This window comes from Varroa jacobsoni, unplaced genomic scaffold, assembly GCF_002532875.2.
Source record: "Varroa jacobsoni isolate VJ856 unplaced genomic scaffold, vjacob_1.0 scaffold_823, whole genome shotgun sequence".
Taxonomy (NCBI): Eukaryota; Metazoa; Arthropoda; class Arachnida; order Mesostigmata; family Varroidae; genus Varroa; species Varroa jacobsoni.
Genome location: NW_019213725.1, coordinates 112,882 through 127,425, shown reverse-complemented (window position 1 = coordinate 127,425; position 14,544 = coordinate 112,882). Strand labels below are relative to the sequence as shown.

The following is a 14,544-nucleotide window of genomic DNA, read 5'->3' as shown; positions in this document are numbered from 1 at the left end:
AGAAATTTGGCCGCTGCGCAGTTCTGAAAGCCGCGGCTGAAAATTTGAAGTAATGCTCTTCACACGCATACGGCACCTTGATACAGGCTTCAGTAGTAACTGTAGTAGTTGTATAGATCAAATCGATTCTATTATCGATCATGCTAGCCGTCATATAGCATCTGTTAACTTAAAAAGCCTTGCCAGTCTAGCAGTAGATTTTCCAGTTGAACTATACGCAATTACGGTTAATCCTGGTAGACGAAATCGGTTAAACGTTCCTCCAAAATGAGTAGGTCTACTACTAGTCTATGCAGATGTTTCATACTATATTTAGCAGTCGATTTTATTGTTTACTCTGAATGAAATACTCAAATGTATTTATTGTCGAATAAAGCTAGAACATCAACTATGCTTCGGGTTGGGCAAAATGACAATGATTTCATGTTTATTTGTCCTGCAACAAATACAACTATAGCTTCATATAGCAAATATATATTAAATCATATTTACCCACAAATAGCTGATTAGCTAATCATTACTGAAATGTGAATGAGGATCAAAGGATTATGTAGTATTTAACTGGATTTCCATTCCTCGAGTTTTACCGTTTCATGTATTCGTATCAGGTATAAACCAAACAGACCGTTTTTATCTATTTGCATATTTTATCTATCCTTATGGGAAATGGCTGTCCTTTCGCCTGCTGCTATGATTTTCATATGGCACAAAACACAAACCCAGCAGTGAAGCGGATCCCGCGGAACACAATGGCCATGACAACGAGGACAGCGTCGGAAACAGCTCCAGCGAGGCTTGGTCTGTGTGAACGATCTGAGCATTCGCGTATCTGTCCATCTGCCGAGTTGTCTGCTCATTGCCCAATATTCGCTCAAGGATCTGGATGTTTTGATCATGACGACAATAATGTGATTGCTGGTAGCACCATTGTTTTTGGCTGATAGACGAGTGAAGCCGCAATTCGTTGTTCAGTTAACCACCCAACGGCTTATTGGCGCTGTCGGCTGCTGCTATGCACAAGCAAATACAGAGAAATTCGGTGCTGAGTTTTTTGCGCCAAGGACCTTTTGGCTTATCCTCCACTCGTCTCCATTCCGAATTCGAAATGATTCAGGGAGATGGTATTTTTTATGCCATCTACTACTATAAAAATGGATTTACTGCCCCTTACTACACTCATCATTACGTTCGGGCGTGTAATGTCCGCCCACCTATATGCAGCTGAAGGAAGGTCCAATATATGCAGAGGGCAATGCTATAAGACAAAGGACTGACACCGCTGCCGAAAGGGAGTGCGCGTGTGTGGTGTTCGTAGCAGGAGCACCAGCAACAGCTGTTTGCAGTATGCAAACGCCATCACCACTCACTCTATCATCCGTCAAGAGCACTTCATCTGCAAATGATCCGACTCGCGAGCACTATAGCGTTCTCCAGCAGTTGTCGTTGCCGCAGTCGATTTAACGCCGTTCGCGCAGAGCTCTGAACGCTTTACGCATATCGGCCATATACCCACAGGAAGAGAACGCACTGAAACACAACAAAATTGAAAGTCGATGAACTAGTTCGTGCAGTGCTCTTTCCCGTAGCCATTACGTCAACAATTGCCGTTATTGTCCTTCATTTTGGGGCCGTACGGCGGATAGCGCTAATGGTGGGAAGGATCGGTTGGCTGCCGATACCGTTTGGATCCCATCACCCGAGGTGTTATTGTAGCTGAATACGCAATAGGCGCGTGCCTTTTTCTACGGCTTGTCGCTCTTGGATCTCGTCGTTTTGTCACTTCGGTGTTTGCGTGGTCGCCTTTGTTGTTTTCGTTGTCGGATGCTGCGTCGGCGGAGCTTCCTTAACAAATGGCCGGGCGATGCGTTTCGTTGCTTTTACCGATGTAATGTCGTTATTGATATGATATAGTGATATATTGATATATGACACAACTACAGCTAAAGACTGGAACGAAGAACAGTTCTTTTTGTGGCGCTGGGCATGATTTATCGTAATCGCGTACATTCATATTCGACTACTTTGATGTAAATTAATGTGACAGTTGCGTCGACGTTTTTTATATCACCGACAACTATTAACGGCGGCAAAGGTGCATAATTAACACTTTCATAATGAGAATCGTTCTTTGACGACGATTGAGCCCAGTGCTTTTTCAGTTGCGGCAGGCGCTTTCTCGACGCGGTCCTAAATCGATGTACACCGTTGCCCTATAATGCGAAATTTCGCCAAGGACTGCTCTGAACACTGTCGGTGGGCGTCTATTTGATTTAAACTTATACCAGTAACGGTGCGACTATAGCAGGAAACCGCTTTACGCAGAGGTTACTCGGCGTTTTTACGCTAGAAGACAATTATATTGCTTTCATTATGATTGTTATTATTACAGATTTGTACTACAGTGGTCGCCGTGCTGCTGTTCCCTGAGACAACCAAGCCAACTACGTCTGCTATAGATGGGATTCGGCCCAATTGTAGACCCGAGCTCCGCCATTATCTTCGACTACAAGTGTCCACGCAGCTGCAGAAAAAAAAAAGCCGACAAACAAGTAGACTCAAATCTGAACGCGAACGTTTGCTCTGCACTATTTTTGTTGGCTGACATGGGTGACAAATGTTATCGTGAAAAAGAGATACCAAAAAGCTGCGAATGGGGTAGCCAAGCAATAATGAAGGCGAAATGAAATGAATTCACGTGTAAAGTACAGCTCGATATTTTTCCCGTTATGACGGTACTGGGTTGCTTTTTGAATTGGGCGGGCTTTAATTGGCGCTGAAAAGCGGTACACGAAGGGACATAAGCAAAAAATGAATTTTATCCAATTCTAATATCGAATGGTGAAATGAGCCATAAAACAATGCGGAAACGTTTGTCTTTGCGTTCGTTATATCGATGCTGATAGCATTTTTATCTACAGACCACATTGTCAACTGATGATAATTAGGTAGTCAACAAACAATGGTAGAAGCTTAATTTTGAATGTACCCGCCGTGAACGCTTGGCCTGTTAGTACAAATGCTGATAACTATTTGCGGCACTTAGCTTGATTAATTTATCTTATCGTTTACTGGCAAAAACAGAAAAATGAAGGGAAGCTTTAACGGATTGTCCAGTATATATAACAGTAAGTTTTTTCAGGTTTGTTTTTTAGCGGATCTGGCTCGCTTTGACGTCACAATAAAGCGAATATGAACCCAATAAAGGAACTGGGATAATGCACCACATCCAACTTGATGACTTTAATTGGTGCAATTTACCCCCCAAAAATCAACTTACCACGAGCCAACCGGCTAGAAACAAGCCAGTCACAACCATGACCAACTAGAGCAAAGGAAAAAGCTCTTATAACTTTATACGACGATATGATTATACGACTGATTGTCTAAAGTTACTTTCAAGTAACGAATTAGTACTGTCCTTTAGAAGACCTTAGGGAAAAAGCTCATACACATGCAGGTACACTTTTGATCTACTTTTTCTCGTTGACAAATAAGAAAACGTTTCGTACTAACGGATACGCTTAGAATTGTGCTTCGTTCATATGGACATCCGCTTCGAATCGCATATTTCCCTTTATCGTCCTTGATGAAATCAGTCCCCAGACAAGCGTGTGGGTCCTACCCATAGAGCTAATACGATGCTTAAAATAAGACTACTGCGAGGAAGAGATAACACAAGGATAGCATTATTACTAACCTTTGCACCGTTAAGTTCGCTTAATTAGCACAATGATATCTTTTACTAAGATTTCGTCACTTCATAAGTTTACTGACATTGCGGAATAAGGTAATTTGGAAAATGAATCTTGGCCGTAAATTTAGAATTTATGTTTCACAAATTAAGCGTTAAACAAATTTGGGTTTCACGTCGCTTGAGATATATCTATATATATACCAACTGAATTAGATGGTACTGAGGAGGGTGGAAGGACGTAGTATCAGTGTATGATGCGCATACTGTATCCCCGTAGGTATGTAACTAATGTTAGAAAAATCCTTCTATAACATCTCTTTGAAGGCTTTTGTTTTATATGTGTGCGTATTTGATCACATATTGGCCTTAACCTTTTTTACGTGCGATGTTATACTTGCGCAAATAGCGACAATAACTAGGGATCTCCGTGAGTGTGTCGCGAATTGACGCAGACCGATGCAAACAGCCCGCACTGCCACCATTATAGTTCTCTTCCTGCCTCTCATCCTTGTCGCTGGTTTTGGGAAGGTTCGCGCTTGCTGTTTGCGTGTCCGTGCGTGAGTATGCCCACGTCCGTGTTAGTCCTCAGATCAGTTCACAAATAGACAACCGAATCAGCTAGATAGATTAATGACGCTGTATGGTTGCGCTGTCAGGAGCTCCCGGCGTCTGTTTACGCATCCATCCGAAGAACAACGACGACAATGAGGATAGCTGAGAAACAACGTCTGGGCAACACTATTAGCCAGTAATACACAGTTCTATTGTACCCAGTGTAATGGAAAGAAGGTAGTCCATTGCCGCTCCCCATCGCTGTTGGAGATTCTGAAATAACGCTGACTCATGTATACACGTAGGGTAGATATAGTTTTGTGGCACAGTTTCGCAGCTGTAGCATTGCTCTGTTCCACGTAAATGGTCTATCTGACGGGCAGCAAGCTTTCGTTTGGCAAATGTCTCGTGTGTTTCAAATAATAGGCTAATATACAACGGCTTAGACAAAGAATGCGCATAATTTGACTAGCCCCAATCGTCGTCGTCGGGCCAACACTTACGTTATGTTCCAACTGGCCGACGATGTTATTCAAAAGAAAACGCTAGGCAAAATTTCTGTTACTTTCCCCGCCGTGCTGCTGTTCATTATATAGTTGGCCTACACGAGTGCAATTGTCCTTTACAACACGAACGTTTTTTTGTGAAGGAAAATTTATAGTGGTTGAAGATAACGGCGAAGGAATTATTAAACGCTGCATTTGTTTTTTACCCGCCATTCCTTCTTGTGTACGCGCTGAAAATATGCGTGAATTTCAGTGAAAACGAAACCACGATATATTAAATGGGCTCGCAATTTACTATGTTGCTAGCCATTAAACAATTTATGCGCAGGCCTGCAAATTCAATGAGTGAAAGGCTGACACTTTTGTTTCCCAAATGTCTGCGGGCCGCCGATAGTGTTGCCTGCTGGATGCCGGGCACTAATTGAATTCAGTATGATCTCGGTCAAAATAAAGCTTTCAACTAGAGCTCCTCTCGTTAGACGGGAAGGACTTCCGGAAACATAGTGCCTATTCAAGGTCAACATGCACACTGTGCTGGCTCTAGTGTGTGCTGCATACGTTGATCCGTTCAATTCAGTTCAGTTGTATTGAAAAGTAATATAATAACACGAAAATGTGATGAATAAAGAACAAATTGTCTGTACGTGTGGATGCGAGCAAGTTTCGTGGCAAAAAATGCCAAGCCAGTCAAGCTTACCCTTTAATAGGTAAATACTGCTACCGTTGTGGTCTGGGTATATACATATGTATATGTAGCTGTTTCTTATATATAGCACATATTTGTCGGCGTTTTTGTCATTCGAAAGTTGAAATTTTGCAGTAATAAACGTGTTGAAATGCCTTTACTCAGACTTTAGATGCGAACACTTTGTAGATGAGCGAAAGTCTTATAAGCATCCTCATCATTTAATCATGATGAAAACACAAATGCTGTTTAGACCCATAGTGAAAATGCGATATCGAGGACATGACCCTTTTGTTCCTAGAAATTTCAATATAGAAGATGCTTTCTCTGGTGGTTGACCAATTACGAAGGAAAGTTAGAGACGACCAGCACGTCGGCAGCCATGATATCGCCAAGCAACTATATGAACGTCAACCATCAAATACGTTTAGACGTTTTGAAAAAGCTCAATATTTCGTGATACAAAATAGTTTATTTGATGATGATTGATCTGAAAACGTGAATAGTACGATCGAAATAATATGGAATTTGTCAAATCAAACTTACTAAAGATGAGGATCATCCAGGTGAACTTAGGTATCTTTTGACTGCCTAGCTACGAACGCAGTATTGAGCACGTATAAATATTTGGCTAATTATAGTAAACAACAGACCTCGTAGTAGTTAAATATAATTAGATATTTCTATGTTTATAAAATTCGCAGTAACGACAAGTGGTCTATTACTGTATTTTGTTTACAGTTCGCGCAATTAACAAACGATGTTGAAATCGTAGAACTTGGCTGTGTTTTTGATATAAGCAAAGAGACACTCATGTTTGGTATTTTCTATCGTTCCAGTCTACAAATTCGATTTTGCATCTACAGAAATGCACTCGGACTGCGGTTATTCTATCGTCAGTACACGAACCGGATCTCTTTCGCTCGGTCGCTCCAATACTCAATCACGTACAGCTATTGTGGGAGCTCGTGATCACTTGCGAGCCCATTGTTGTCATGGCTAACTCACCCTGCGTCTGCTCCGAGCTTGTTCAGTCGTTAGTGTCTCTTGTGTGGCCATTGAGATTCTGCTCGGACTTCCGACCTTTCTTTACGATACACGATTCGGAGTTCAAGGAGTACACGGCACGTGAGAATTGTTTACCGGCTGTCATTCTCGGCGTGAGTATTATCACCTAATTATTAACGACATCTTCGTCTAAAAGCTGACAGACTTTCGAAAATGTCGGTGCTTAATGTGTCTTTAATTATAAAAACGAAGCAGCTTATTTACTCATTCGCCTAATTGCAGTTGTTGCTTGCCGGCCAATAAGTGCATGTCGGTATGTTAGAGATTTCGAAAGAAAACTAACAATTACAACAAGTCGATAAGTTTATTTTTGTCTACAGCATCGAAGGTTGCTTAATACAGATAGCGTCGCTGCTTTCTGCCACTGACTAAGACTAGGGCCTAAGTGTTCTTAATTCGATTGTATCACAAATTCCAGGTGACGAATCCGTTCTTCACAAAGACCTTTCAGCATTGGCCTCACATTATCAAAGTAGGCGAAGACTACTCAAGCATGGATTGCTGTGCCAAGTACGGCGGAGCGACAAAGACGAAACGTGCGTCGAATCTCAAGACGCTCGACACGCAGACCGGCGTATTTACTCAATATCGGCCCCTATTACGAAAAGATAAAGGGCTCCTGAAGGGCCTTTGGAAGGGTATTCAAACAAAACGACCCTCGGAAGTTCAATCAGCTGTACTCAGACGGTATGACCGAAGTGCGGCACGAACTATCATTGGATTTAGACGTTTCACATTGTGTCACTTGCTGTTTGGAAATTGAAATTGCATAGAAAATTAATAAAATTCAAATGTTCCCCTAATGTGTAGTAGTAATACTGTATTCTTTAAAAAAATATATACATCAATGAGTATTGATTTTTCGTCCTTTAAACAGCATCCGCTAGAATCAATTAAGAGAAAGACGAATCTGACATACTCCCTTTAGGCTTCTTTTCAAATTGAAACTTTGCTGATATCCTTTTCTATTGTAACCCTTTACTTTAACCTCAGTTTTATTGATCGCAGTAGACATTGACGTGTTCAACCGTTGCACCCATAATTTTTACAAAGGTTCTTGTTTGTTTTTCTTTGAATCTATGTCATATGCAGATACTTTTTGGAGCTCACCCAGTCCTTTATGATCCCCTTGGAGCGGTATATGACATCACTGATGCCCCTCCAGAAGAACCTTTCACCCTATAAGGGCACTCCGTTGTTAAAGCCTTTCAATCCAGACGATTTCTTGGCAACGCTTGATACGGCGGGCCCCCAGCTCACTACGGGCATCAAGGGGGAATGGGCAGATCTCTATCGCAAATTCTTCCGTTCACGAAACTTTCACGGATGGTATCAGGCCAGACACCGCGAGGTAGGTCTCCCTCAGCTGGAAAGTTCACTATATTCGTTGTTGTTAGCACTTCTACTGTAGGTACTGGAGTCTCGTTGACCATGTGAAAGCAAAGAATGCTAAAACGGTGGGGCAACTGACACGTTGCTTTAATGAGTAAGGCTCAGTTTCAGAGAAAGATTTGTGACCTGCCAGAAACAGCGAAGGTTTCTCGCCAGTGCTGCCGAGGTAACTGATGTGTCAGAATTTGACAAAAGAAAACGCTAATAGAAAGGTATCCTTCTAAGTGAAAATATTATCACATTTGGGAACTAGAGCGTTGTATCGACTTGTATGGTGCTGATGATGCTGATGTCCAATACGTTTATAATATCAGTCCGTGTAAGTTGGTGAACTAATTTTTAGTGAGATATTGTGATTGAAGTATATCAGATGTACCAAATGTATGGAGCTGTTCCGAAATCGTGTTCTGGCAAATCGAGATAGCACATATACTATCGTATAGATAAAAGCCCCCTTTTTTTTAATAAAAATCTTTAGTTGGTTCTTGCAAAACAGATCAGACTTAAGGCATAAATGTAAGGTAATAATTAGCAAGTTTAAAAGCCAGGGTGAGTGGAACACAGTTCGGTTACGTGGTAGAATCACCAGTCGAGTCAATGTCTCGATTTAGGGAGAAAGAAGCTGATTTCAGTTATTTTGTCGTCGCTAAATATCGTTTTCGAGGAAATGTCTGGGAATACTTTTAGATGCAAATCGTCCATTAGATTTTGCCACGGGTATTGGATATTTTAGAATTTTGCATATGATCACTATTTTGCCTGATGTGTACTGCTTTCCTTTTTCTTTTTTTTTCGCAAAAACTGTCTTCAGATTTCTTAAAAAGTGAATACTGATCTATTCGATTCAACAGGTCTCATCAAGCGTTGCCCAAATACGGTCATGTAGGCTCCTGACCGGATCTGATGCATTTATTTTCATAAGTGCAATGTGATGCACCTAGAGAAAAACATGCAAAGTAATTCTCTCACTTACAAACTAACGTGATATCTGTAAAACAAGAGAACTTTCAAATGAAGTCTACTGTTATTACTACGTGCCTCGTATATCAGTGTATCTTGAACGACCCAAATTAATAGATAACATTTCCTTGCATCTAATTTGCAGAGCTTTCTAGTGTTCTTCTATAGCACAACGAAAATAATACCTTTTATACTATATATAGATAATATTGCCAAGCCATCATTATCACCATACACAGATCATGAGCGCATAACGACACGCTATTCATCTAGTGGGCATTTGTTACATCGTGCCCCAGTTCTAGTCCTTCTAGATGAATACGACACGTGCACAAGTTGTCGGCTTTGAACTAGCGATCTTTAATCATGACAATCTTTATTGAGGTGTTGATTTGTCTCTCTTCGCTCCTAGTGCATGTGGCTAACTCGCATCGTCACGCACCAGCCCAACCAATTTTCTTAACCCATCGCAATGATGGGCCCAAAAAATCCTAGCACTGGCCTATTCTTAACCCGCTGTACTTGACACTCTTTTCCGTGTTCCTTCTCTGCTTGCAGGTTTCAGAAAATATTGAAAAGTTGCATATAGAGGTGATTTCGGAGACTAATCTTCTTGGATGGGCGCGTAGTCGTCATGAGGTCGAAGTAATCGATCTCGTCCTCAAACTAAAAGCCAAACTTGAGCTGATCGACAAGCGGCAAAACATCTCGCGGGAGACAGCGTGCAAGCTTAAAGCACGTCTCGAAGACCTCATCGCCACGCTGCCTGCAGATCTTCATGATGTTCTCAATAAAGACATACCAGCGCCGTAAAGCGAAACAAGTCCTGTCTGAGGTCAAAAAATTACTACAGCTTGCCTTCGTCATCTTAGTCGACTAAGTCAGGCCAATCAGACCATCAACACCCGTTATTCACTTTCTTGTGAGAAAAAATTAAGTAAATCCACAAACGACTACCACCACTATCGTAACAGAAGCAACAGCTGTCGCTAAACAGACGTAGCTAGCAAATGGTGTACTTTCGAAGGACTCCAACGATACCCATCCAATGATGCTGTTGGAAATCGTTCTAAGTTACAGTAGCTTTTGAGCTGCAATCAGAATTAACAAGAACTCTACAAAATCTATTCATGTGACAGTTTTGTACACTATAGGGTATGGCATACAGTAAGCAGAAAAACAGTCACAGTATACGTACGAGATTACTCTTATTGTATGTAACTATATTCACAGGGCAAAAGTAGCCGGGTCAGCTAGCTAATGCGATGGTGATGAATGGGAATTCATTATGATATTATAAGAATCGAACAGAAGGAGGGGGTGTCTTTAGGGACACGCAGCACCTTAATTTGTGTTGGTATTATTACGTCGAATAAGAGAAAATTCGCGCCTGCGGAACGCTCGCGATATAGGAACTTGCTGTAATTGTGGAGTTTCTTATTGCAGTTGTTGCTACACGCTAAGTATTCGTGTATCTATCAAAGGTACGCCGGATGGGGCTCAGGACAGCATTAAGTCTCGTCAATGTGTTGTTATCAATTATGATATCTTGCCATTTGCCATATCTCATCCTCTATCGAACACGATCGAAACTCCGCCGTCAAATGGATAAAAAGTGAGGTATTAAACGAATTTTGTGTCCGAATAAAACTCGACGGACTAGAGCACTTATCTTCACAACATTCATGCACGGAAAACGTACAAGCTAACCGTAGACATCATAGCTGAGATTTTGAGTAACATGATCAAAGCAGAATTGTATGTGTATCGTTATTTAGTAATTTTAATTGTGGCAATCGGAGTTACGAGGCAGTTCTGATCAAACGTCAGAGACCTCTATGCACATAAGAATGCGCGGGATAGTGGTGAAAGAATGACAGATGTTTTTCAGTGAGAGGTAGCTAAAGTACCGGCGGACGACGATCGTTCGAGGACGTTTTGCTTACGAACGAACGAAACTAACTGCGACCGTCGTAAGATATGGGTAGCAGACTGAGATCTTGTCGTATTGATTAATTGGTCAGTTAATAATTAAACGAGGGCGTGTACATAAGTTTCTCTCTGTATATATACATAAATAAGGAGAAACACGTAAAGCTAGTGGCTAATATGACTCGTTATTAATTAAAGTCGAAGTGGTCGAGATAGAGCTGTATGGTGGCTATCTCATACGCAAGCCGAGGATTAAGTGCCATGGGCTGAACGCTTACTAGAATAGGGGATGTTGGGTATATTTCGCAGAGGTCTTCGGGGGACGGAAGGATCCTTAGCGTTCATTTAAAAAAACATCTCAAAACCGTGCTATGGGCCTTTGTGACTTCATAGTAATTCAGGAGATTAAAGGAGTCAGTAAATGCTATCAGGCGTAAAAGAGCACAATCATGACGTACGAGATTTATGTCAAAAGTTCGAAGAGTGGTCACATTGTTATGTATATTTAGCTATTCCTGTAGAACAGGAAAATAAATATTTAGAAATTAGAACAGCAAAGTCGACGGAAGCAGATGAAAGTGACACTGGCGGCAAAGAAGTGACCTTACTTCACCAATATTCGAACTTGTTTTTCTTCGAATTTTTTTTTTTCTTCGCCCGACGACAGTTCAGTTTGAGAGAAACGTAGTAAAAATAAACAACTTCAAGGGCTGAGATTAATACAAAAGTCAGTTGAGTTCAAGGCGGGGCTCAGTTTCTGAGTTACTGTGTCGTTTTCGCTGACCCAAAGAATCTCGTCTACAGATATTAATTATATGATACTTACTCTATTCATGATTACACTGTTTGAATGAGGGTGGAAGTGAATTATTGCCACTTTGTGGATGATGCCAACGATGATGATGTCAGAATGGTACTAATAGCAGAACGTACGTGTCCTCACCCATACGCATCGGAGAGGGGAAAAACTATGAGGGTTACGTTAATTGTACACAGTGTATACAAGACATAGGCAAAAGGTGTAGCACTACGAGACATAGTGAAAACGATTGACGCAAATCAGAACTGATGGTTCTTGTCACACAGCAAATGTGAGCCACGAGAAAGTGTTATTCAGGTAAAAAAGGAATCGTACATGTCGATATATTGGCCGAACGCGGCCGATTTAAAACTGATAACAGAGAGACAACAAAACGGTTAGTTCGAATGTTTTCGCTGGGCGGCCTTAAGCACTTTTTAAGATACCACAACCCAATGGCCGAACTGACTGAACATCCAGAGAAGTCAAACTTAGAGCTCGAATCGCCACAGATAAAGACAGCAAAAAATTGAAGGCCGCACTAGTTAAATAATCACGATCGCGTCAAAATACCGCTATACCATTTACAATAAAAGAAAAAAAAAAAAAAAAAAACTAGTATTTAATGCGGTTAGTCAAATCTATACGTATGCATTAATGACGACCGAGTTAGCGAGGCTTCAACGGCATACGATAAAAAAAATGTTCAATGAAAACTTTCTGCCACTGCCAGTAAGGCGAACCTCATACCATAAAACTCTCTTTAATCAGGTTTAGTGCATTTGATAGTTTAGATGTTCATGAGAGTAGCGAACATTTGAAGAATACAAGGCCAGCTGGGCTTCGTGAATTTTACCGTTAACAAAAGTCAATTTTCGCTCTAGAAAATTTCTCGAGAAACTTTGTTTCAGACAGATATTTCAGCTTCCTTATACCATCACATGTAAATTATTTTGTACTATGTTCATTTGTGTCGTAGAATAAGTTCTAAACTTGCGGTTCGACTGGAGTTAAGTGGACATTCGATCTGGTTCGTTCTCATAACAAAACGGTCAACCACGCAACTGGCCTAAGCTTAAGACAAATACTTATATAACTTCTTCTCGTTGACTATTTTCACCTCGATTTTCTTGAAAGGACTCATAATAAATAAGTCTCCATGTTGGTACTGCCCGTACCTTTTTATTATTAAATAAAATTATTATTATTAAATACTATCAAAAGGAAATTTAAATAAGTGTATAGTGTACTGCTCGTTTCCAACTCTCAAATGAACTCCTCGGGATAACATTGTTTTGATACAGCTCTATCTATAATGACCTATAGCTGACTTTATATAGAAGTCAGCTCACAAAAAAGTAGGACCATTTTCGAAAAGTCCAGAGTTCATTTGATATACACAACGCACTTCCCAGATAGATTTTTCGAATCACCTCAAAGTTACAGATCCAACTGGTGTGTTGTTATTCAGTCTTATTTGTTCGAAGTTGCTTTTCAGAGCGAGTTTATGACCAGCACGACAGAAACACGTCAAAATAAGAGGCAACAAAGGAAACGAGGCAAGCACTATCATTCTATGATGTCTCTATATTAGTGCTATGGTTATGTATGATATTCCAGGTAAGTTGCTAGCTAGGTAGATATCTGTAAGTCTCTGAGAATAATTCGTCAGGTTTAGATTCTTTACTTTATATAGAGCTTGCAGGTTTTGTTTTTTTGCACTTATTAGCCACCTGTTTTCGCATGACTTGTATAATAAGGTACCTTGTGAAACTATTTTTCAGTTAAACGAACATTTTCAATCAGAGCAACTGCAATGTAAGTAGTGAAATTACGTTGAAACAGGGTATCCACATCTGAAGCCATTTTAAATGGTATAAAAGTCCCAGAAGGCTATAACAAAAACCTCTAATGCAGCGCTGTTTGGGAAGTTAATTGGCTGCATGCACCAATCAATGACAGCCAACATTTGCCCTGAGGAAATACGTCTCAAGGAATTCTCACAAGTAGAATCCTAGGTAGATACACCGTAATTACTTCCGGTTGCGTATTAAACTCTGTCTTGCCCTATTTGATAGTGTACCGCGTCAATACTTAGAGTCATGCGCTGGCGAATACCATGGCGCTTAGCACAGCCTTCTATTCATGTTACTGTCTTTAACCACCAGGTGGTACCATTGTAAATCAATACATATATGCCGTAAACAACCGATCCAGTTATTGGCAACTGTCGAATATCAGCTATATATGTGTATAGCTATACACATACATAGCTGATGTATTACTACACTTTAACTACTTCCGAATTATATATATAACAAGTGATTGAGCAAAATGTAATAAAAACTCGTTGAAACTGGTTAAAGCTGCTCTGAGAGTTTAGAAGAGCTTAACACACGAACAGCAAACAAATAGGACCTCTTCTATGAAATAACTTTTGGTGAGTGCGTAACGTTGCCGTTCACACAACAATCTAAGCTTGATAAGTATGTTTTCAGTATTTCAGCCTTAAAGCTAAAGGTGACTCAGGGTAAGGTTGAATATGACGTTTAAACGTAAATTCTCTCTTAGTAACTGAATAGCAGCCGGCATTATTGTCAGACCCTTATTTCACTTCTTAACTTCAACGAGGTATAAGCACTGACAGTGTCTCTTTCTGCTGTTGGAACCAACCGTTAGACTGAGCTAAGTAGCTCATTATTGTGATATGTTTTAGCTATAATATTCAGCGAATGAATGTTGTTTAAAAATTTCATTCGGTAAATTTAAATGAACCTGTGGGCCGCGGCATGGGTCGGCCCATATAATTAGTCAAGTAAAATATAACAATATAGCTGTGAGTTTGGAAAAATTTAAGCATGGGGTTCGAGTAATTCTTACTGAACAAGCCAACAAGGATATGTTTGATAGGGATACTTATTTGTTCTAATTACGCATTGCTTACGATTCAGCTTTG

General features: G+C 40.5%; 1 protein-coding gene across 5 annotated transcripts in view; it reads left to right on the top strand.

Annotated features, from left to right (window-relative positions):
• Positions 1 to 12,761, top strand: part of LOC111264152 (protein DENND6A) — a 40,880-nt gene extending 28,119 nt beyond the window's left edge. For 4 of the 5 annotated variants that reach the window (XM_022839807.2, XM_022839810.2, XM_022839808.2 and 1 more), the window contains exons 4-7: positions 6,277 to 6,597; positions 6,924 to 7,192; positions 7,598 to 7,856; positions 9,416 to 12,761. In XM_022839807.2, coding sequence (XP_022695542.1) covers positions 6,277 to 6,597; positions 6,924 to 7,192; positions 7,598 to 7,856; positions 9,416 to 9,670 — 1,104 coding nt within the window. In that variant the 3' untranslated portion in view covers positions 9,671 to 12,761. The remainder of the gene's footprint in view (positions 1 to 6,276; positions 6,598 to 6,923; positions 7,193 to 7,597; positions 7,857 to 9,415) is intronic. The other variant, XM_022839809.2, reaches the window with a different exon arrangement.
• The last annotated feature ends 1,783 nt before the right edge of the window (positions 12,762 to 14,544 follow it).